This window comes from Sarcophilus harrisii, chromosome 2 (genome assembly GCF_902635505.1).
Source record: "Sarcophilus harrisii chromosome 2, mSarHar1.11, whole genome shotgun sequence".
Lineage (NCBI taxonomy): Eukaryota > Metazoa > Chordata > Mammalia > Dasyuromorphia > Dasyuridae > Sarcophilus > Sarcophilus harrisii.
In genome coordinates this window covers 352,029,645-352,053,217 of record NC_045427.1, presented here as the reverse complement: position 1 = coordinate 352,053,217, position 23,573 = coordinate 352,029,645, and the positions used below count along the sequence as shown (strand labels likewise).

The window sequence follows — 23,573 nt, the reverse complement described above, 5'->3', positions numbered from 1 at the left end:
CACTTGGACTTTGGGCAATTGACCTTTGAGACTTAAACCTCAGTCTTCCCTTCAGGTCTGTGACTTCTCCTCTGGCACTTGGTCTGTGTCTGCCCTTTGCTTCCAATCCACTCGGGCCCTCTCACTCAGGTCTGCCTGGACTGAAGGAAGGGTAACATCCACCTCTGCTTTTGGCAGGGACACATCTACTGAAGCTGCCCCGTCTTTTCCTCCACCAAAGGATGGCATCTTAAATTTGGGCATCTTAAACTTGCTGTCCTTTGCTTCTACCTCCTTGTCTCCCAATTTAATGTCCCCTTCTACCTCGACTTTGGGGCTCTTAATGTCGCCTTTTCCTTTGGGCAGGGACACGTCCAGACTGGGCATGGTGATGTCCATTTGGGGAGCCTTGATGTCTGCTTTGGGCATTTGGGGCATTTTCATGCTGGGCATGTGGACTTTGGGCAATTGACCTTTGAGACTTAAACCCTCAGTCTTTCCCTTCAGGTCACCAAGCTGAACTTCTCCCTCTGGCAATTTGGTCTCAGTGTCTAGCCCTTTGACTTCCACATCCACTGCAGGCACTGCCACACTCAGGTCACCGGCCTGGACTGAAGGAAGGGTAACCTCCACCTCTGCTTTTGTTAGGGACACATCCACTGAAGCTGCCCCCTCTTTTCCTCCACCAAAGGTTGGCATCTTAAATTTGGGCATCTTGAACTTGCTGTCCTTTGCTTCCACCTCCTTGTCTCCCACTTTAATGTCCCCTTCTACCTCGACTTTGGGGCTCTTAATGTCGCCTTTTCCCTTGGGCAGGGACATGTCCAGACTGGGCATGGTGATGCCCCTTGATATCTGCTTTGGGCATTTGGGGCATTTTCACACTGGGCAAGTGTCCTTTCAGGCCTACACCACCAGTCTTCCCCTTCAGGTCACCAAGCTGGACCTCTGGCAACTGGGCCTCAATGTCTAGCCCTTTGATGTCCACTTCTGCTGATGAAACTTCTACACTCAATTCGCCGGCCTGGACAGAAGGAAGAGTCACATCCACGTCTGTCTTTGGCAGGGACATATCCACTGAGGCTGCCTTCTCTTTGCCTCCACCAAAGGATGGCATTTTAAATTTAGGCATCTTAAACTTGCTGTCCTTCCCCTCAACTTCCTTGTCTCCCAGTTTAATGTTCCCTTCCACCATGACTGCCTCTTCCTCGACTTTGGGGCTCTTGATGTCAGCTTTGCCCTTGGGCAGGGACACTTCCATACTGGGCATGGTGATATCCACTTTGGTGCCCTTAATGTCTGCTTTGGGAATTTGTGGCATTTTCACGCTGGGCATGTGGACTGTGGGTAAGTGACCTTTGAGACCTACACTCCCCGTCTTCCCCTTCAGGTCACCAAACTGAATTTCTCCCTCTGGCAACTGGCCCTCAGTGTCTAGACCTTTGATGTTCACATCCACTGTGGGCACCTCCACACTCAGGTCACCGGCCTGAACTGAAGGAAGGGTAACATCCACCTCTGCCTTTGGCAGGGACACCTCCACCGAAGCTGCTCCCTCTTTGCCTCCACCAAAGGACGGCATCTTAAATTTGGGCATCTTGAACTTGCTGTCCTTCACCTCCACCTCCTTGTCTCCTATTTTCATGTCGTCTTCCATTTTGACTCTTTCAACTTGGACTTCAGTGGTTATGCCATTATCTTTTGCTTTTGGTATGGTTACATCTATATCAGGCATTGTTATGTTTACTTTTGGTCCTTTAATATCCCCTTTGGCTGTTTTTATACTGTATTTTGTCATGTGTTCTTTTACACCCTCTCTTTTAGTTTTTTCTTTCATTTCTTCAATTTCTACTTCTAACTCTGATATCTGAATTTCCTTTTCTATACCTTTTATTGTTGTCTTTTCTTTCTGCGAGATTTCTGCAATGCCCTCAATTTTTCCTTTCAGGTTTCTGTCTATACTTTCCACATCTTGCTTTTTTCCTTCTACATCTCGTTCTATCATCATCTTTTCTTCACTATCTGCTTTTTTGAGCACCTTTATACTTGGTATCTTTCCTGTCTTTGACTCTGTTTTGACTTTCTCACCTCCAGCAATCTGCACATTTACATCAAAACTTGGAACTTTTTTGTCTTTTGAGACCAGACCCGGTTCTTTGTCCATACTGTGTGATGGGATAGTTGTCTTGGGCTCTTTAATGTTGGTTTCTATATCCACTGATGATCCAATTTCCTTACCACTTCCCCAACTAAAACCTGGCATGGAGAATTTTGGAATTCTAAACTTACTTTCTTTGTGATCAATTTCCTTTTCTTTCAGTCTTACATCTCCTTTAACATCTCTTTCCACTTCTGCTTCAACATTTTCCTTATTTAATGTGACCTTGGGCACAGACACATCTACCCTAGGTATGATGATATCTATTTTTGTTTTTTCAATGTCTGCTTTAGATGTTTGTAGTATTTGGATATTTTCCATCTGATCTTTGGATTCTTTGAATCTCATTTCCTCCTTCTCTTTATGATCTTTTACAGTGGCTTCTCCCTTTTGTGATTTCATACTCAGATCTATACCCCTAATAGGAGTTTCTGCCGATATGAGTGATACAGTCAGATCTCCACCTTTGTCATCTCTCTTTAGTGAAGCTTTTGAGATGTCCACCTCTTCTTTTGGTAGAGACACCTCTCCTGATCCCTTTTTTTCTTTGCTTGGAGACCATCCAAATGATGGAATCTTAAATTTGGGCATTTTGAACTTGCTGTCCTTCCCCTCAATGTCCTTGTCCCCCATTTTGATTTCTCCCTCCATTTTCAATCCATCTTTTCCTATTTCTGGACCGTGGGTTTCAACCTTGGGCTGGGACACATCTGCACTAGAAATAACAATATCCATCTTGGGGCTGCTAACATCTGCTTTGGGCATTTGGGTCATTTTCTTGCTTGATATCTGGGCCTTCCCATCTGATATCACTGCACCTTTCTCAGGTATGTTAGGGACGGTGTGATCTAAGTCGGGAGTCTCTACAGAAATCTTTCCAACGGCTCCAGTCACATCTAGTGGAGGAACATTTCTTTCAGGTATGTGTTCCATAAGCATCTCCCCCCAATTCACTGTAACCTTCCCCAGAGATTGTTCCCTTTCATGCTCAGAGACATTTATTTTAGCCTCTGACACTTTTCCTTTGGAAAACCCAAACTTGGGTGTTTGTAAAGTTGGTATTTTCACTCTAATCTCTGGTGTTTCATAGCCTTTCTCCAAGTCTTCCTGTGATTCCTGAAGTGTTAACTTGGCAATTCCAATTTCCAGCCCTCGAACACCAAAAGAAGTATCATCTAATTTTTCTCTTGTTTCTTTTCCAGCCTGTAACCCATGTTTACTTCCACTAACTGTGTCTGTCACATCATCTGATTTTTTCCTCCTGCCTCTTACTGACACATGAGACCCAGTGAGTGTTCCAGAAACAGAAGCTGGGATCCCCATCACAGCCCCACTCATAGATTTAGCTTCTGATGTCAATTGTTCCTCTTTCTTTGTTCCAGGATCAACTTGGAGTTGTAGCTTCAATCTGTTTTCTTCATTTTCCAAGTGCTCTGGGATTATAGTTGCACTTTGAGATTCCAGCCTGCCTGATTCCATTTCTGGTTTCTGTAGATCCAAGGAGATCCTTTCGCCATCTTTTGCTGTTCCAGTTCTTGCTTCTGCTGTTGTCATGCCTGACTTTGATGTCTTGTCATCTATTTCGAACTTCCGGTGCATCCTAAATCCAATATTCAGGAATTTGCTCTTCCTCTCACTGCCTTTCTTCTCTCTCAGATGTGTCTCCTCTTTGGGGAAATGTAATTCAGTATCTGTGCTTGTTGGGGAGAGGTCAGGTGCTCTGCCCTCACAGGCATCCGACGTGCTATGTGATCGACGATGGCTCACAACCTTCTTGGTTTTCTTTGCCTGGAATTTGGGCCATGACAATCTCTCTTTCTTTGGCCGCTGGCTCCTCCCTGTCCTTGATTTGACTATTAACTTTTCTTTGTCTTCTTCCTCTTCAAGCATCTTTTCCATAGTCTCCATTGTTCCATCTGTCAGATCTTCCCCCTGAATGAGAAAAGATCACCTGGTTAGTTTATCACCTTCATTTCCTGGATGGACCTTTTATCTAATACTCTAAAGCTAAGATGATGTAGAGAATATTCCATCTCCATGATAAGGCCCATCATGGCATGTCATAAAAAGGATGGCATGTAATAGAAGGGGCTCAAGATTTAGAATAAAAAATTCTAGGTTTCAATTTTGCCTCAGGTGTTTAATACCTGTGGCACCATTAGCTCTCTGGGCTTCTGCAAAATGAGGAAATCATACTAGATGATCCCTAAAGCTTCTTCTGACTCCAACAAATCTTAATAATATCACATATAATGTAATAATACATATATAATAACATATAACATTATAATAATACATCATGTCATATATATGTTATATATAAACAAACCCTAATAATAACATTATTTATTACATAATACATATGTAATATATAATAACATCATATATATGTGTAATATATTATACATAAACAAATCCTAGTAACATTATATATTACATATATAAAATTATATATAGCATAATATGGGTATAATATATACATAAACAAATCCCAATATTATATATTACATAATACACATATAATACATAATATTATATATCATGCCCTAAAGTTTCCTAAGTACTTTGAACTTCATGGTAAAACTTACACCTGCTTCCCACACACTAAGTCCAACCATTACTTCTATTTCCTCTCTCTCTCTGTAGGTAGGCTCAGTGACATTGCAAATTTTCATGGTGATCTGGATGGAGACAACCTTTGAGGTTGGATTTTCTGAAAGTATTGAAAATGTCAAAGCTAAGATACAAGATAAGGGAGGTATTACTCCTGATCAACAGAGAATTATTTTTGCAGGCAAGCAACAGGAAGATGAATAATTTTGTCTGATTATAATATTAAGAAAGAATTCTCCCTTTCTCTTGTGCTGAGGATTCAAAGTGGTGCCAAGAAGGGAAAAAATAAATTTTACACCACACCCTGTAGCCTGAGCAAAAGAAAGATAAGTTTCCTTTTTGAACTACTACAGGGATAATGAAGATGGTGAGATTAGTCTCTTGCAAAACGAGACTTCACCATATTGACTAATATAATGCTGAAGTCTTTAATGACTACCCATTATGACAGATATTATTGTAGCAAGTGTTGTCTAACCCCCAGCTTCTTAAATGCTGGGTTGCAACTCATATGGGGTTTTGTAACTGAATGTGAGGATCATGCGATTATGTTTTATTATCAGTAAATGTTTGATTTTATATCTATTATATTTCTGAAACAGGGTCACAAGTGGAAAAAGTTGAAGCAGCTCTGGACACTAAGTGACTACATCAGCAAGCCAAAAGGGAAATAAACTTATATGTGTTACCTTTAAAAAAAAATTTAACTATTTGACTTGTGATAGAAAGAGCTATCCATATCCAGAGGAACTGTGGAGATTGTATGTTAATCAAAGCATAGTATTTTTACCTTTTTGCTGTTGGTATTGTTTGTTTTTTCTTTCTTGTGATTTTTTTTCCCTTTTGATCTGATTTTTTTGCATAGCATGATGAATATATAAATATGTTTAGAAGAACTGTATGTGTTTAACTTTTATTGGATTGCTTGGTGTCTAGGGAAGTGGGGGATAGAGGGAGAAAAATTTGGAACACAAGGTTTTGCAAAGGTGAATGTTGAAATCAACACCCCCATTTTATGAGTAAACTTTATGAGGTTCAAAGAGGTTAAATGACTCTGGATCATAAGATATGATTTTAAAAAGAGACATTTGAAATCATCTGGTCCAACTTGTCATCATATAGAGGAGAATGGGCTCCTCTTTCACATAAAGTCTCAATGGTCATTTGTCAAGTACATTATAGTTAGGGTTTCTTTTAGGTACAGTTTAAATTAGATGCAAAGATCCCTTCTGATCTTCAAATTTTGTGATTTTGGGAAACTAAGAGTTAGAAAAATTAAGTGGCTTGAGCAAAGTGATACAGGAAATGAACTAGAATTCAAACCCATCTCATTTAGATTCTGGTATACTTTTCATCTATTGGTTGGATTAGAGGCTGCTCTAAGGTTCTTCTGATTCTGAGACTGTTATGGGATTTAATACTAGAAGGTTATCTAATTAAACCCTTAAGTTACTGAGCAGGAGACTGAAGCACAGAGGTCAAAAGGGTCTTGGCTAAGGCCTCACAGCTAATAAGTAACAGAATCAGGATAATTAGGATCTGAAACCAGATTCTCTCAGTTCACGGCTGGTGATCTTTTGATTCCTCCTAATGTCAAATCAGCAGGGCCAGTTTGCATTCCAGCTGCGCGCATTTTTCAGGCTGAAATGGGCCTTAATCTTCTTTATTTTGTTTTTTTTTTAAATAATATTATTCTAACAACATTAATAATTTGTATTTAAATAATATTTTGGGTTGTTTTTTTTTTTTCCTGAGGCAATTGGGGTTTAGTGACTTGCCGAGGGTCACACAGTTAGGAAGTATGAAGTGTCTGAGGCCAGATTTGTACTCAGGTCCTCCTGACTTCATATTTATTTTCTCCCACTTACATGCAAAGACAAATTTGAAGGGGTGGGGATAGTGGTGAAGCAATCGGAGTTAATTGACTTGCCTAGGGTCACACAGGTAGTAAGTGGCTGAGGTTGGATTTGAACTCAAGCCCTTCTGACTGCTCTACACTGCCCTTAACATTCATTTTTTCCCTTCAATGGCATTTTATTTCTCCAAATACACACAGATAGTTTTCAACATTCATTTTTGTAAGATTATAAGTTCCAATTTTTTCTCCTTCCTTCCTCCATCTCCCCCATTCCTAAGACAGCAAGCAATCTGATATAGTTTAACATGAACATTCATTTTTCTAAAAAAAATTTTATATTCCAAATTCTCTCTCTCCCTCCTCTCACCACTCCCTGCCCTGAGGCAGTAGCAATTTGATATAGGAAAATACATGATCAATTTCATCTTCTTCAAGATTTTGGAATTCTCCCCCTCTTTCTGAACATCTCAGCACTTGTCCAAACCCCTTACTCTTCTATCTAAACTACTGAAGAGTCCAATCATTACTGAAATCTCATATGAAATTTCCCTGGCATATAAGTGCTATTCCCATTCTCAAACTGTGAGCTCCTAATGGGGAGGAAGAAGGAATGGAACTCAATAGTAACAGATCCCATGTTTGTATTTTTTAAAATTTTACTGAGTACTTCCTCTTCCCCACCTCAGCCTTACATGGTCCTGTCAAGTAGTGGAAAGAGTGCTACGTTTGGAATCAGAAGGGATGGGTTCAAATTTTGATTTTGCTATTTACTACATTCAGGACTTGGGACACTTAACATTTTGGGGTATCATGGCCCCTCCCTATAAAATGAGGACACTTGGCTACATATTCTCCCAATGTCAGTTTAGTCTTAAGGTGTGTTATCCTAAGGTAAGAATAAATGCCAGCCTATTCATTCCTCAGAAGAAGGATAGGAGTCCACCTTGGACCTATGATTTCATAGGTATAAGCATTTTAACTTTGGAATTGCCTAGAAAACTGAGAAGTAAAGTGATTTACTTAGAGTTACATAATATGTATTCCGAATTAGGATCTGAATCTATTAGTGGATAGAGGAGAGATCAGTTGGCTCAATAAGCAGCTGGATTCACAGTGGAGAGAGCACTGGACCCAAAGTCAAAAACCCCTGAGTTCAAATTTGACTTCAGACTAGCTGTGTAGTCTGCAGCAAACCACTAAACTTCAAATTGCCTCGGTTTCCTTATTTGTAAAATGAAGATCATAATAGCTTCTACTTCCAAGTGTTATTATGAGGATTAAATTATATTATAATTGTAAAATACAGTGCCTGATACATAGTAGATACTATATAAATGTTAACTATTGTTACTACTACTAATAATAATAATTCTCAGTTCCCTAAGAAGCTCTCTAAGACTCTAAGTCTCAGAGAAGGTACTGATCCTCATTCCAGATAGAATTTTATGACCTAGGAGATTCCAGGGACAGTGAAATCACCATCCCCATTCCCTCACAGAGGAGGAAAACAGGACTCTATGACCTCACAGCACTGAAGGATTTAGAGCTAGGGGAAGTTTGTAGATCGTAAGATCATAGTTTTAAAGCAGGAAAAGCACCCCTGTTATCCTTTTGTCCAACCTCCCCATCTCCTTGTTCAAGGAAAATTTAGGAGAAATTATTTGTTGGAAGTTATTCATTTAGTAAATGCAGGCCCAGTCTCAAACTGAAGTCTTTTGAGTGGTCCCCATATACACTTTGTTATTGCTGGGATTTGGACAAGTTCTGAGAAGTCCAGAAAGAGGAGAGTCCCAAAATCTTTCCACAAAGAAGATGAAATTGAACATGTATAACTTTTTATTGCTATGGAATAGATTTCACACACTCAGTCTGGAAGTGAACAGTTCTCTGGCAGGCATGTCAGATCTAATTCAACCAATGAAAGAAGGAAATTAAAGATGTTCAGGGGAAGGACACAGTTCTGGAGTAAGGTCAAGGATCCTCAATAAGTTCTTAATGAATTGAACTGGATAATTAAGCTAATTCTTTCTGACCTGGTTTGCTCAGGCAAAAATCAATTCTGAGCCACAATTAGGGCAGGATAACTGAGCCTTTTGACCCAGGATGATGAAATTTAAGAGATTGTGATAGTTCCTGCAGTGCTTCAGAAGGGCAGAAATACATGAGCCTAGATGGCAGATAATAGGATATAATAGGAATAAATAGTTTAACCAGGAAGTTGCCAGTTGTTGTGAGCCCTTCCATTCTCACCCTCTCTCTGTCTCTGTCTCTATCTTTCTCTTTCTCTCTCTCTCCCTCTCTCTTCCTCTCTTCCCTCTGTCTCTGTCTTTCCTCCACCCAGATCTGAGTTCTTCCCTAGCTTGTCTGCTTCCCTCTACTCCTGCCTTTCTACTCCTTAGATGGTTGATTCCATAGTAACAGCCTCACAGTATTCCAACCATGCCCAGAAACCAAATCATCTATTGTTACTTCAGTTGTGTTCAACTCCCTGTAATTCCATTTGTATTTTTTTTTTTTTTTTGGCAAAGATACTGGAGTGACTTCCCATTTCCTTCTCCAGCTCATTTTACAGATGAAGAACTGAGGCAAAGAGGGTTATGTGTCTTGTCTAGAGTTACACAGCTAGTAAGTATCTAAGACTGGATTTGAATTCATAAATATGAATTTTCCTGATTCCAAACTCAGTGCTCTATCCACTGCACCACCTAACAGCCCTTAACCTCATCTACCCTCAGTTTTAAGGACATTAAGGACCAATTGCTTGCCCTAGGCACAAAAATTGCTAGTTATAGCATTGTGAGTCATTAGGGGCCTCCAAGGGTCTCTTTCTTCCATCTTCCACTCCAATGCTGCCCGTATCAGATATCCTTGAATAGAGCAGCACATCTAGTGCCACAGTGGGAGAAGCATATGAGATTTTACCTGCTGGTCTGTTTCTCTAATGTCACTTGTGGCTGGATGATGAACTTTTTCTGTATCGTCTTTTGATGCTAGTTTTCGTTTGAGATTGAACTGCACCTTATATGGTTCAGAGTACTGTAGGATCTTGAGGGCATCCTCATATTTAATATTGTCAAAATAGATAGTTGCACTCAGCAACTGGTCACCTGCAGAAAAAGAAAAGGCATTGTAACACTGAGACTTCAACTTCCTGCTCAGTCTCTTGCTAAGGTTGGGAAGAGTGCAGACGTATCACAAATTATCTCCCTTTTATAGATGGAGAAGTCAAGATTCTGAGAGGAAAGGGGTAAAAAAACATGCATTTATTAAATACCACTATGTACCAAGCACTTGACATATATTTGATACTTGAGGTAAGCTTCCTGTCCCCTGCTCACAAGAGGCAAGTATCTTTAGACCTGCCAACTCTTAGGATCAGAGATTTTAAACTGGAAAGGAACTTGAAGAATTCCTGTAGCTCAATCCCTTTATATTACATATTAGAAAACTGAGGCACAGAGAAGGTAAGTGATTTGTCCAAGATCACACAAGTTCTAAGTGGCAGAGCCACCATTTGAATTCAAGTCCAAGGACTTTAAGTTCAAGTTTCTTTCTAATGCACCATGATACAAATAATGGTAGTTTTCATGTCTACAATCCTTTAATGTTTACAAAGCACTTAATGGAACCAAACTATTGTAGCTAGAATGGACTTTAGATATTATCTAGTTCAATTCCATCTTCTAGAAGAGGAAATAGAAATAAGTGATTTGACAGAGAACACTTGGAATTTAAGTGACAGAACTAGGATTGACTCCAGGTTCTCTAAGTCCAAATTTAGCCCCCAGACTTTCCTCACCATTCCCCTGAAATATAGAGAATATAAGGATTATTATCTTCATTTTACAAATGAGAAAAACAGGTCCCAGAGGATTGAAATGACAAATAACTATCAACAGTCAGAACTGGAATCCAAACTCAGATCTCTCCAAATTCCAAATTAGGATAGTCAGAGACTTTCTGCTACCTCCCATTGCTTCTGGCTATGATCCAGGATTGTGTGTGTGTGTGTGTGTGTGTGTGTGTGTGTGTTATAGTTTATATTTTAGAGGGGGGGGATTTTTTTAACCCCCTGCCCTTGTAGACAGAGGAAATGGAGACATATAATTTGCTGAACTATCATGTAGTAATATGATAGTAATATGAGTAGAATATCTCCAAACTTACATGCCATTAGAAAACTTCCTGATTGGCTGAGAGGCTACTTGGAATTGTAGAATGAACCAATGAGCTCAATTCCAAGTGTGCAGGTAAATAAATCCTAGACTATTATTAAGCTGGTCTTTCAAGAAAAATGTCATTCCAATCATGGGCATGAAAATTCACATATTCATTTCACGATTAGGAAGGGTAATGATTAGCTGATTTAGGTCTGGAGACTTTTAGCTTCATAGAATAACTTAGAAAGTAGGTAAATACCATCCAGTCTGGGTAGGGCTAGGTAGCTTTCTTTTATATACATTTTCCTCTTCTAGTGTATTATTTCTCAATCAGCATTGTTTTCCCCCATGTGAAAAACCAATAAAATGAAAAGTTTTATCTGGCAATGTACGATAAGGGACCAGAACAACAGATGCCAGGTCAGGGCAATGGTAAGGAGCAAGGCCCAAGTTGACCAGAGAATGGGGAAGAGGCAGATCCTTGAGCCCGGAAAGGCAAAGCAGGTTCAGAGGTCAGGTCATGAAACATATCTAAGACTGGAATTCAGAGATCAGAGAAAGTTGAGAAAATAAAGAGAGGAAGCCCTGCAGTCAACGCAACAAATCTGTATTCCTTTGAAAAACTCAAAAGGCTCTAGAATGAGGCTAGGTTTTAAGACCCAGGGCTGTCATAAGTAGGGAATCTATACGAGAAAAAGTGTCCTATAGATCATGCCAGAACCAGGACCCAATTCAAATCCTTTGACACCCAAATTCAACGTTCAAATTTTCACCGTATTATACTGGGTAAGTTGGGCTAAGGACATGGGTCAGGGGAAATAGAGAGGCAGAATTATTTAGGTGGAAATGGTTATACTGGACCTAGGCAGGAGGAAATGTAAGTCTGGAGTGTAAGGACAGAGATCAGGGATGAAGATGGCTACTTTTAAGGAGATTTTTTCTCTCTCCTCCCACCACCACCCCCTCCTCCCCCTCCCCCTCCCCCCCCCCCCCCCCCCCCCCCCCCCCCCCCCCCCCCCCCCCCCCCCCCCCCCCTGACCATAACACAGGATGGTACCTTCTCTCATGCTGAACAGCTTGGCGGCTGAAGAGTCCTTCAGTACTTGCTTGACAAAAATTCCCTCCTTCCCACCACCAGTGACACTGTAGCCACTGGCTCCAGCCTCCACATCTGTCTGCAGAGTGACCTCCATTGGTTCCTGCACAGCCAAGACAGAAGCAGACAGAGTTCTGAGAAAGAGCAGAGTAACCCTAGTTAACACGTGACATTGACAGAGACTGAATTATTAAACTGAGGAGAGCCACAGTGTCAGAGTTTCAGGCTGGATTCTGTTTTAAACTGAACCACCCTTTCATGTGGCAACATGAGTTGTCAGAGATCCAGAATAACCTTGACTTTTCTCAGGGTTCTGTAAGCATAGTTTCCCCACATCTCAGAATCCGAATTGAAAGGTCATCCTCAAAGTAATTCTCCAGCCTCCACTTGAAGAAGCCAGCACAGTTCACTGCCTTGAGAAGCAGCTCGTTCTATTTTTGGCCATGAGCTCTCTCTGCCTGGAAGTCTTCAAGTAGAGGCTGGGATGACTGCTTATGGAGGGGTAGGAGAGTAGGGCATGTGGGGATTATTCTTATTCCTGTTGGACCAGAGCCATCTGCAGTTCCTTCCAAATTGGAGATTCTGTGATTCTGTGAAATCAGGTCGACAACTGCAAAAGGCATTAAACTTCAAAGAATATTTTGATGTAAACAAAATAATGCTGTATAGATTTCAAACTTTTAGCTGCATTGCAAAGGACATTAGATTTAGAATAAGACAATCTCTTCCAGCTTTGAAATTCTATAAGCCATATTCTAAGATTTCTTTAAACTCTTCTTTAATTCCATGCCTTAGGGAGAAAACATACAGTTTCTCATCTTTCTCTCCTTAATACCTGGCACTCTGGGAATCAGGGAGGAATGTCTCTGATTTCCTAAGTGTAAAGAACTTCCTCCATCAGAAACCTTTAACTTTTCACTTGTACATTATAGTTTTTTACTTGTCTGTTTATATAAAGATGTTGAGACTTGCACATCGTAGCCATGTAGCTAGTGTTAGAAGCACAATTTGGGGGTCGGAAACACCCCCAAACTCCCTATATATCCACTCTCTTCTGCAGCCTATCACCCAGCTTAGACTCAGATACCTAAAGGGCTCTGTGAGCTCATCAATTTGGAGGTTCTTTACAGCCCTCATTCTTGCCTAAACATTTCCCAACCACATTTTAATCTGGCTCAGACCACACAAAGAGTTTGACATGGTGAATCTAGAATACTTGTCATTTTTTATTTCTATGGTCATTTTATACATTGGTGTTATCTATCCAAAGTATATGTGTTTATGTAGATATACATAATATGTCTGCACACATAGGTGCAAATTGATTGTGTATACTGGTAGTATGCATATATATATATAATATATGTATTGTGTATATATACATATACCTACATATGTATGTGTACATATACATGCACTATATGGTGCAGTGCCATTCCTGGAGTCAGAAAGATTCATTTTTCTGAATTCAAATATGGTCTCAGACATTTTCAAACTATGTGACCCCAGGCAAGTCATTTAACCCCATTTGCCTCAGTTACCTTATCTGTAAAATGAGCTGGAGAAGGAAATGGTAAATTGCTCCAGCACCTTCCCAAGAAAATTTCAAATAGGGTCACAAAGAGTCAAACATGTGTAGTGAACAATGATAACATCAAGGTACATGGTGATTTGACTTACAGGAAATTATCAAGTTGAAGACAAAAGTCTCTCTTTTCATGCTCTGCAGCAGGTATTGGCATGAATGTGGCAGTTATTTTCAAAATGTGAAAAAACCAGGATCATTTCCTTAATATGATGATTAATAGAGTTGGACTTGGTGTATTGTTCAATAATGGAACTCTGCTTTCTCAGGTGCTTCCATGCTCTGACATTCTGTGGTCTATGTTCTAATGTCTTGTTCAATTCACTTCAACAAGTATTTATTAAGTGCTTACTATGTACAAGTCAATAGGAAAGAGATAAAGAGCTCTTTTTGCAGTCATGAAGACCTGGTTTCAAATCTCAGCTCAGACAATCTTGACTGCAATTCTGGCCAAGTCACTTAACCTGTCATTGGGCCTAGACATCTGTCTGAAAACATAAATTGCATAAAGTTCTTAACCTGGAATTTTCTATACTAATAAGAAAGAAAATATATTCAAGGTACTACATGAAGGACTGGAAATACAATAACAAAAATGGAAGATAGCTCCTGCCCTCAAGGAAATTATATTTTCCTGGAGAGTTTATAGTCATCATTCTAAATCCTATAATCCTAAGAACAAATAAGAGTTCACTGAAGTCATTTGGACAAGAATGGTGTTTGCAGAAAGCCTTTTGTGCTAGGCTTGTGGGATCTAGTGATAGGTTTATACCTATCAATGAGTTCCCTAGTTTCTTTCTGGAACATACCTCAGATTGACTCCTCCCAGAAAAGCTTTGGGATTCACCTGAGTCACGTTTCCACCTGGATTTCCGTCTTCCTAAGGAAAATCGCCCAGTTTGGGTATCTTCCTACAAAGAGAGAAGTAATTAAAGTTGCCTATTGATCTCAAAGAATAAGGAAAGGTTCCCATGGAGCAAGGCTGAGCAAGACTCAGCCTCTATCTAAGGCTTCCATAACCTTTTAAATGAGATGATATGAGTTTTTTTTCTTTTTAAAAATATTTTTATATTTTTTCATTTGCAAAAAAATGCCTTTTCCCTCAATTGAGAATGAAAGAAAAACAAAATCCCTATTACAAACATGTATGGTGAAGATAAACAAATGTCTGCAGCGATCATATCCAAAAATATGTCTTATTCTACCCTCTGAATGTTTCACTTCTCTATGAAGAGGTGAGTAAAATGTTTTGTCATTAGTCCTCTGTAATTGTAGTTAGTAATTACACTGATCAAAGTTTCTAATTCTTCCAAAATAATTTATCCTACAATATTGTTGTCATTGTATAAATTGTTCATCTGGTACTGCTCATTTGACTCTATATCTATTCATATAAGTTTCCCCAGGTTTCTCTGATGCTAACTCCTCCATTATCTCTCATAGTAAAAGAGTATTTAATCCTCCAATTTACCAGCACTCCCTCAGATTTCCTGGGGCAATAAAATAGCATAAGAGATCACTAGGTGTAGTAGATAAAGTACTCAGTTTGGGGTGAGGAAGATTTAGGTTGAGACTCAGGCTAGATATTTCTAAACCAATCACTTAACCTCTCTGAAATTCAGTTTTCTCATCTGTAAAATGAGAGAATTAGACTCAATGGTCTCTAAATATATGATCCTATAATTAAAAAGGTGGATACTGTCTACCTATGTAAAACAATCAATAATTTATTTGTAATTACATGAGGAGCCTGAAGCTCAGATTAGGCAAGGGTTTGCCTAAGGTTACACGGTAAGGCAGTAAAAGAGACAAGATTACATGAGAACAAGGAGTGGAAGGCATTCCTGCTCAGGGATGGGGAGTAGGGTTGGATAAAGTGCTCTCTCCAGGGCAAAGGTCATATGATTTCAAAAATAAATGAACCTCACTTTCCTAACTCGTAGGAGTATATAATCTTTCCACATCTTTCCACTCCATTCTCTCCACTCTCCTAAAATGATTTTCTGCCATGGAGAAATTCATTTAGTCAGAAACCCCTATTAATCGACAGAACTTGTCACACACTGTGTATTCTGTTCTATATCTAGGGAGATAATTGGCATAAAGTACCTCCTCAGTGGAGGTAAAGGGTAGTGGAGTATCACTCCACAGGACTCACATTATCTATGGATTGTATCCCCCAGTAAAGTAAAAGTTCCTTGAGGAGTAAGACTGTTTCATTATTGTCTTCATATCTCCAGGACTTAGCACAGTGCCTGGCACATAGTCAGGTGGTTAATAAAAAGTTCATTAAATTGAATGTAGACAAAACTTACCCCTTTAATGAAGTGTTCTTGATCGATGGAGTACTCATAAACTGGGGAGGAGCCCTGAGGTCTAGGACGGATGATTTCATCAATAGGTACTTCATTCACCTGCAAGAAGAGAAAAAACTGGGTGATGGCTTGGGCCTCCCTCCCCCTAAGCAGAATACTTCCTAAAGAGGAAGTTTCAAAGGGCTACTTTCTAAAGCATGTTAAAATTTATAAAGTACTTTTCTCAGCACAGTTCTGTGAGCATTTTACATTTTACAGAGAAGGAAATAGGAAGAAAGGTATTTACCCAGAATCTGAAAGAAAGTGAGTGGACTAGGTCCCCCAAAACCCAGTTCAGAGTTCTTTTTCTACCACCCCCCATTTCTTTGGACTGGTTGCTTCCCTCCTACTGCCCCCACATCTAAGTCAGAGGCCTATGGAACTACCCTTCTCCTCTGGTGGGGACTCTAGGGGGTGGGAGTGGGGGCACAACATCAGGGATCTAGGGCCATCAGTGGATTTCTAGGGATTGCAATGCTACCCAAACTTTACTTACAGAGTTGTCTTCTTCTGTTTCTGCATCAGGATCATCTGGCCTCAGCTGCCTGCCAGAAACTGCAACCAGAGAAGAGAGTTGGTGATAATGAGTTGGTCAGTCACCCAGGGAGTACTCAGCCTTGGGCTAGGAGCCAGGGCCAGATGTTCATTCACTTGTTCATTCATTCAACCATTCAGCAAACATTTATTAAGTGTGATCAAATGAGATAATATGTGTAAAGTGATTTGCAAGCCTTTATATCTCAAAGTGTATATAAATGAGGGATTTGAAAACCAACATGGTTATTGTTGTGGTGGTGGTGGTTGTTGTTCTCGTTGTTCTGGTGAGCTTACGAGTCCCAACATACTTGGACCCCAGTCTCAAGGAGCTGCCTGTCTGATTCTCAAGGATATGTGGAGGTAAGACAAGGAGGGTGGGGTGAGGGAATAATAATAGCTAACATTTATATAATGTCTATTTATACATACATATTATTTCATTTGATCCTCACAACAACTTATAAAGTAGATGCTACTATTTCAATTTTGCAGCTATAAGGTAGATGTTATTATTATCTCCATTTTTATAGATGATGTAACTGAGGCTGAACAAAGATAAATGACTTGCCCACAATCACTCAGTTATTAAGTATCTCAGGTAAGATTTCAGTTCAGATCTTCCTCACTCTAGCACTCAAACTCACACTCTAGCCATACCACCTAGCTACTTTTAAAGCCAGTCCCTTTTAAGGGATCCAGAGAAAGAGAAACAATAACTAGCCTTTTTCTACTGAATGAGTATTGTCTCAAACAAACTGAGACCTGGGAAAGACTTCAGCTTAAAAAGGCCAGTGTGTCCCACTGAATCTGGAGTCATTGCCAGCCATCCTGTGTCTTGCCACTGGACTTTGTTGACTCTGGAGGAGAGAATGAATAATTCTGCAAAGCCTTATCTCACTTAAATCCAATTCACTTGCAAGTCAAGACATCATCTTCATGATGTCATTGGTCCTCTTTGTGAATGAAAGATGAACAATAACAATGATCCTAGGGAGCTTTCTCAAATCCTTTCCTCTGTTTCTAAGGTCTAGACTTCTCTTATTGAAGAGTTAATACATAGAATCAGTTCTATAACTGCTCTGTTGTCAAGTTCATATAGAAACACTGAGCCAGGGAGGAGACATAATCTTTTGGCAACCAGTATTTATCCTTAAATCCCCCAAGTACCTCACCTAAAAGAAACCCAACAGCCACCCAGACCACCCTCCAAGAATTCCCTCCACAACCCAAGGTAAGCAACCTCCAGCTTTGCTAAGTTGGCAGAATATAATAGGACAAATAGTTTTCAAAAAGAAAGCTTTTTCAGAAAACATTTCACTCTGTTGTTACAAGGAAAAGATTTATGTTACAGCTTTTAAGACATCTGAACATGATATCCACATTCTCTCTCTTTGCTCATGGGAGAATGTGTTCCATGATGAAAATATTTACACAGGAAGGTGAGCATGGTGGAGAGAGGTACCACCCACTGAAGCCAAATTTGGGCAGACTCCCACAAACAGTGTAGAAAGCATAAGCCTTCACTAAAAGTCTGTTTGTAGTGCTATTGTGAATGACCATTATTTATTAGCTTTATTTAAATTGTTAACTTTACTAGTACAGTGTTAAAATCCCTTCATTATGGGTGGGCCCTTGTGAGGAATTTTAAAACCTCTGCTAGGTTTATACACTACCACTGACCCCTTTCCTCTTCCCACATAAAGGCAACTCCAAGTTTATGTCCTAATGCTCTAAAATGTATGCAGATACTACTACTATTGGACATGGCTACAGGAACACTCTCTTCTTCCTCACAGCAGCTAGATGGCTCAGTGGATAGAGCACCGGACCTAGAGTCATGATGACCAAAATTCAAATTTGGCTTTAAACATTTATGAGCTCTGTGATCCTGGACAAGTCATTTAACTTCTCTAAAAAAAGAGAGGTTGTTATAAGGATCATCACAAGGTTGTTGTAAGGATCAAATCAGACAACATTTATAAAGCTTGATACATTGTAGGCAATTTATAAATATTTATTGATTGATATAGTATGTGTTCAAGAAATACTTATTCCCCCCTAAGTTCTTCCCCCAGTGATAAAGTGGGTATAATAATAAAAGCTAGCTCCCAGCACTGTTGGAAGGTTAAAATGAGGTAATATTTCTAAAGTACTTAGCACAATGCCTGGCACATAATTAGCAGTACATTAATACTAATTACTATTATTATTATTTATTATTACCTTTGCAAACCAGGGCCCGCAAACCCCCAGCCGTAAACCTCATCATGGAATCATAAGATTCTATCTCTCATCTCCATGCCTTTGCACAGGCAGTTTCCCATGTCTAGGACACACTCCATCCTTTTCTCCACTTTGTCCGAGTTCCCATTGCCTTTAAAACAGTCACAGGTGCCACCTTCCACATAAAACTTTCCTTGATCTCTCCAGTTATGACTAGCCTTTCCCTCTTAAAATTATTTTTGTTATTTTGTACATTGTATTTATTTTGCTCATATAAATATTGTATCATGTGCATGAAGTAACATATGTTACTCAAGCAACAAGCATTCACTAAAGCCTACTTTGTGCCAGGCTACACAGTTCCTTGAGAAAAGAAACTTGTTTCTCTTTTGTCTCTAAAACTTACTACAAAGCCTGACTCCCTTTAAGTCCCAAATAAAATCCCACCTTCTGCAAGCAGCTTTTCTCAGTCCTTAATTTCAGTGTCCTCCCCTGGTTGTCCCTAATTTATCCTGTTTGTAACTTGTATGTACATGATTGTTTCTATATTGGATTCTCCATTAGACTATAAGCTCCTTGAAGGCAGGGGCTATGTTTTTGCCTTTTTCTATATCTCCAGCACTGAGAGAAGTTTTGGCATATAAATGCTAGTTGACTAACTAATAAACACTTGTTTAATTGAACCAAATTTAGATCTAGACTATAAGAGATCACTTAAGCCAACTATGTGGAGGTCTTAGGTTAACACCCATCTTACTGTATTCAATTAGAGAGCCAACTTATGATGTCAGTTTTCCCTATAAATCTGCCCAAGGCCTATGCTACCTTTGCTGTATCCCTTTGGAGGTACATTCTCTCTCATGGTGTCTTTCCTCTCCCTCCCTTCCCCATGCCTCATGTGTCTTTCTCCTTCTTATAGTTAAGTAACTTGTTTAGAGTGAAATCCTCTATGGATTTAGTCTACCACTTAATGGCATACTCCCATTTCATGGTATTCCCCTTCTCCTGGTTAATTGTGAGTTTCACTATTTGTCTTTTCCTTTGTTAATTGTTAAGACCCTTTCCTTGCTAACTATATGCTCTCCCCATACTTTTTCATATTTATTACTTCTGGTGTCTATTTTAACCTCTTCATTTTGTCTGTAACCTCTTCTCATAAATAAAAGCATTTTTGGCAAAGAGAAAGCCTTTGTGAATTCTCCACATGTGCCTTTTGTATTACATTTCATATTTGAACTAGGAACTGCTACTGAGCCCCAAAATTTGGTGCCAGATCTCAACCAGATCTCCTAGTTCCAATTTAGTGACTCACCCAAGTGCTGCTCAGGGAATCTCCTACAGCCTTGTTTTTCTACCACATGTATTCTCTCCATCTCTGTGATCTTGAGCATATCTCCCCTCCCTCCACCCAATGCACCAGGCTTTGTTCTGGGGCTTTTCTTCTCCCTTTATCTTTTGGAAGAGTACATTTTACTGACTGATGAAAAACTAAAGTGATGAGCAAGGGCAGCAAACAGTAATGATTCACTGAGTTTTTCTACTTTCCTACTTTTCACTTTAAACCAACAGAAAAATCAAATAGTTTTTAGTTGGTTAATCAATTAGTCATTTTAGGTTTCTTTTTCCCAACAAAAACTGCATAGTTCAGCAGTTGTAGAGTATTAAACATATACATTTTTTCCAAAACCCTGAAAAGTTTGTGTGTGTGTGTTATATATGTGTATAAGTAGTGTGTGTGTGTGTGTGTGTGTGTGTGTGTGAGAGAGAGAGAGAGAGAGAGAGAGAGAGAGAGAGAGAGAGAGAGAGAGTTTTTATGATCTCAATGGCTAATGCAATCACCTACACTGGTCAGACTCAGAGTTTCTTTTCCCTTTTCTGCCACCCTGATATTTTGTTAATTCTGTTTGTAATGCCTTCACTTTTGGTCTTTCTTTCTGGAAAGATCAAATGCAACATGAAGCAAAGTCACCTGTAAGGTTAGCTCATTTTTGATACTTTGTGACTCATCAACTTGAAGAAGTATTCCAGCTTTATCTTTCATTTTACCTTCTTGTAACATTTTCAATAACTGAGCATTTTTTGCTTTTACTTCTTTATATTTTGCCTCCCACTGAGTGATGTTATTTTTCAATTTCTGAATTTCATCATCTTTCCTTTCAAGTTCCAACTTTACTTTTTCAGTTCTTCCACCTTTCAAGTATATCTCCTGGCTGTGTTCATGGGCTGTACAATTATCTCTTCCAAATCTGTTTGCTGTTCTCTTCTCTCTTCTCTAATAAGAATTTTATGACCATCATCTTCCAGTCTATTGAAGAATCCTCCATCATGTGATAAATCTGGGAAGAACTCAATTCCTGAGTTTTTTTTACTAAGGTGATCTATATTTGCTTCCAACTGAAAGTCTTTCAGTGACACTGTAAGTGGTTTGCCTTTCCCTTGATGATTCTTTTCTTCTTTTTTATTCATACCTTTTGATTGAGGTGAAGCATTTTCAACATTTTCATATTCCTGTTCATCTCTTTGTCTCCACTCCTGCCAATTTTCTTCTTGAAAGTCTTTCTGTACTGGGTTTGGCAATGAAAGCTCACATTGAGAGCTACAAACTACTTGGGAGGATTTCTGGGAAATCTTAAAAGTAATATTCCTAAGCTCATTTGCCTCGTTCTGCTGCTGTTCCTTTTTTTTTTTTTTCTTTCTTCTTTTCATTTGTGGTTGGTTTATTTAGTAAACCTCATCAGCTTCCATAGGTCTAAATATTATCTCAGATGATTCCCAGATCTATATATCCAGCCCTAACCTTTTTCTCCTGAGCTATAATTTAGAATCACTAACTGGCTTTTTGACATCTCACACTAGATGCTAGACACTTCAGAGTCAACATCTCCAAAACAGTATCTTTCTTCTTAAATGCTCCTGTTTTCTAAATTGCATTTTATTCTCAAGGAAAGTGCCATCCTTTTAGTGAGCAGGCTTGCAACTATGATATCAACCTGAGTTCCTTTCAGACTCCTTCCATATAACCAATCTGTTGCCAAGTAATATTATGTCTACCTTTATAACATCTCATACATACCTTTCTCTCTACTCACAATCACCATCTTGGTGCAAGCTCTCATTACCTCATACTTGGACTATTGCAATAGACATCTATTCCTCCTTGCCTTGATTCATTCTCTTCATCAATCCATCTTCTACTCAGCTGCCAAAGTGATTTTCCTAAAGTGCAGATCTGCCATGTCACTAGGTCACCCTCTCCCTATTTCCATAAATGTCAATGAATCCTTATTCTCCTTGGAATCAAATATAAAATCTTTTGATTGGCATTTAAAGTCAACTTGTCCTCTTAAATGTTATTCCCAATCATTTACTATACAATCTAATCCCCCTGAGTTTTTGTTTATTTTGAGGGGTTTATTTTACTGTTCCTTAACTACAATCTTCTATTTTCTAATTCCATGTCTTTTCACTGACTGTCTCCATACTTGGAATGCTCTGTATCAGTATTTATTGGGGATGTTATAGAAGAGATTGTTGTATAATACTGGTCTCTGAAGTCTCTGAGATTCTGCAACTTTCCACTCCCCTTCCAAGGAACATGCATGTAAAAAGGGGAGCCCAGAGAGGATAAATGCTAATCCCGAAAGGGATGACTGTCTAATGGTAGGAAATTCTGCTCTTTTATGGAATGGGCCTTCATAATCCAGTTAAGATCCTGGAACTCCAGCCATAGTTCTCATCAGGGCTGAGAATATTTTTTTTGGTTCTCTATGTCTTTAAAGGAAAAAAAACTTTCCAGCAGAAAATGAGACAAACATTTCCTCAGAAAGATTGGGGCAAGATAAGGTTCGGGTGCGGCCCTTCTCTAGCTAAAGAAATAGTCTTGGGGTGGAAGTGTTATAACTATTGTTCCATACTCAGTCCCTTGACTATGGCTGAAAAGAGAAAAATATCTTAAATTGAGTCAGAAGATGTAGGTTTGTATCCTAAGCCTTACCAGATTGTGTGACCCCTGGAAAGACTTCCCCACCCTCAGCCTCAGTTTCTTCAGGGGATATAAGTACTTATATACTTTACCTCACAAGGTTATTATAAAGAAATTACTTGATAAATCTTAAGGCACTAGGGAAATGGGAATTGTTACTGTTGTTAACATGCAAATCTGGCCACATCACTATGACGCCCTTCACTCTTTTCAATAAATTTCAGTGGCTCCCTATTATTCCTATTTGGAATCAACTACATTATCTTTTAATTGACTAGCAGATCCAACCAAAACCCAATTCTGAGCAAGGGGCTACTCCTTCTGATTGGATGGCCCTTCTCTTTAAAGTATACAGAAGACTTCAGGAAGTCAAGACTTTTGTAGTTCCAGATACAAAGCCAGGACCCTGCAGCCGTAGGTAGGCTGTTTTCCATGGCAGGAAGTCCCTTCCTCTTTGGTAAGCTTACCCTCACTTTGGCTCTTCCTCACACACTCACCCATTGCCAAGGGAGAGTAGTTCAGCCATTGAGGCCATCCTGTCTGCCATTCATTAACTACAGAGTTGTATACATAGTGCATGTATGCTCTCTGAAAGATGGAGAGAGAACAGGGAAAAGGCAACAACAACATTATCAAGGACGGAGAAGGCATGCACTGGCAAGAAAATCTCTCAGAAAACAAAGAAGCCAAGCCATGAGGCAAGGGCAAATGCCCAGAGAGGCTAGTCCACTGAGGGGAAATGGTAGAGGCAGAAATGGCACCACTTCCAAGAGCTCCCATTTGGCAGTGAATAATTTATAAAATACTTTCTAATATATAATATATAACATATATATATATCATATATGTAATAATAATAATAATAATCTTATTCTTATTTTGTGGATGAGAAATGTTCCAGAGGGATTAAGTGATTTCCCCAGTATTACACAGCCAGTAAATCTGGCTCTTCTAACCTCAAATCCAAAACTTTTTCTTCTACTTCATAGTGTTTCAGGTCCCATTTATTACACTGGGCAAGTCTCTGC

General features: G+C 39.3%; 1 protein-coding gene and 1 pseudogene across 3 annotated transcripts in view; both read right to left on the bottom strand.

Annotated features, from left to right (window-relative positions):
* Positions 1-23,573, bottom strand: part of AHNAK2 (AHNAK nucleoprotein 2) — a 119,776-nt gene that overhangs the window by 19,964 nt on the left and 76,239 nt on the right. For 2 of the 3 annotated variants that reach the window (XM_031953124.1, XM_031953125.1), the window contains exons 2-7: positions 16,300-16,358; positions 15,765-15,863; positions 14,259-14,360; positions 11,826-11,967; positions 9,531-9,715; positions 823-4,069 (exon numbers count right to left, since the gene is read on the bottom strand). In XM_031953124.1, the coding sequence (XP_031808984.1) occupies positions 823-4,069; positions 9,531-9,715; positions 11,826-11,967; positions 14,259-14,360; positions 15,765-15,863; positions 16,300-16,358 (3,834 nt within the window). Of the gene's footprint in view, positions 1-23; positions 35-822; positions 4,070-9,530; positions 9,716-11,825; positions 11,968-14,258; positions 14,361-15,764; positions 15,864-16,299; positions 16,359-23,573 lie in introns of those variants that run through there. The other variant, XM_031953128.1, reaches the window with a different exon arrangement.
* LOC116421616 lies at positions 20,332-23,371 on the bottom strand (annotated as a pseudogene).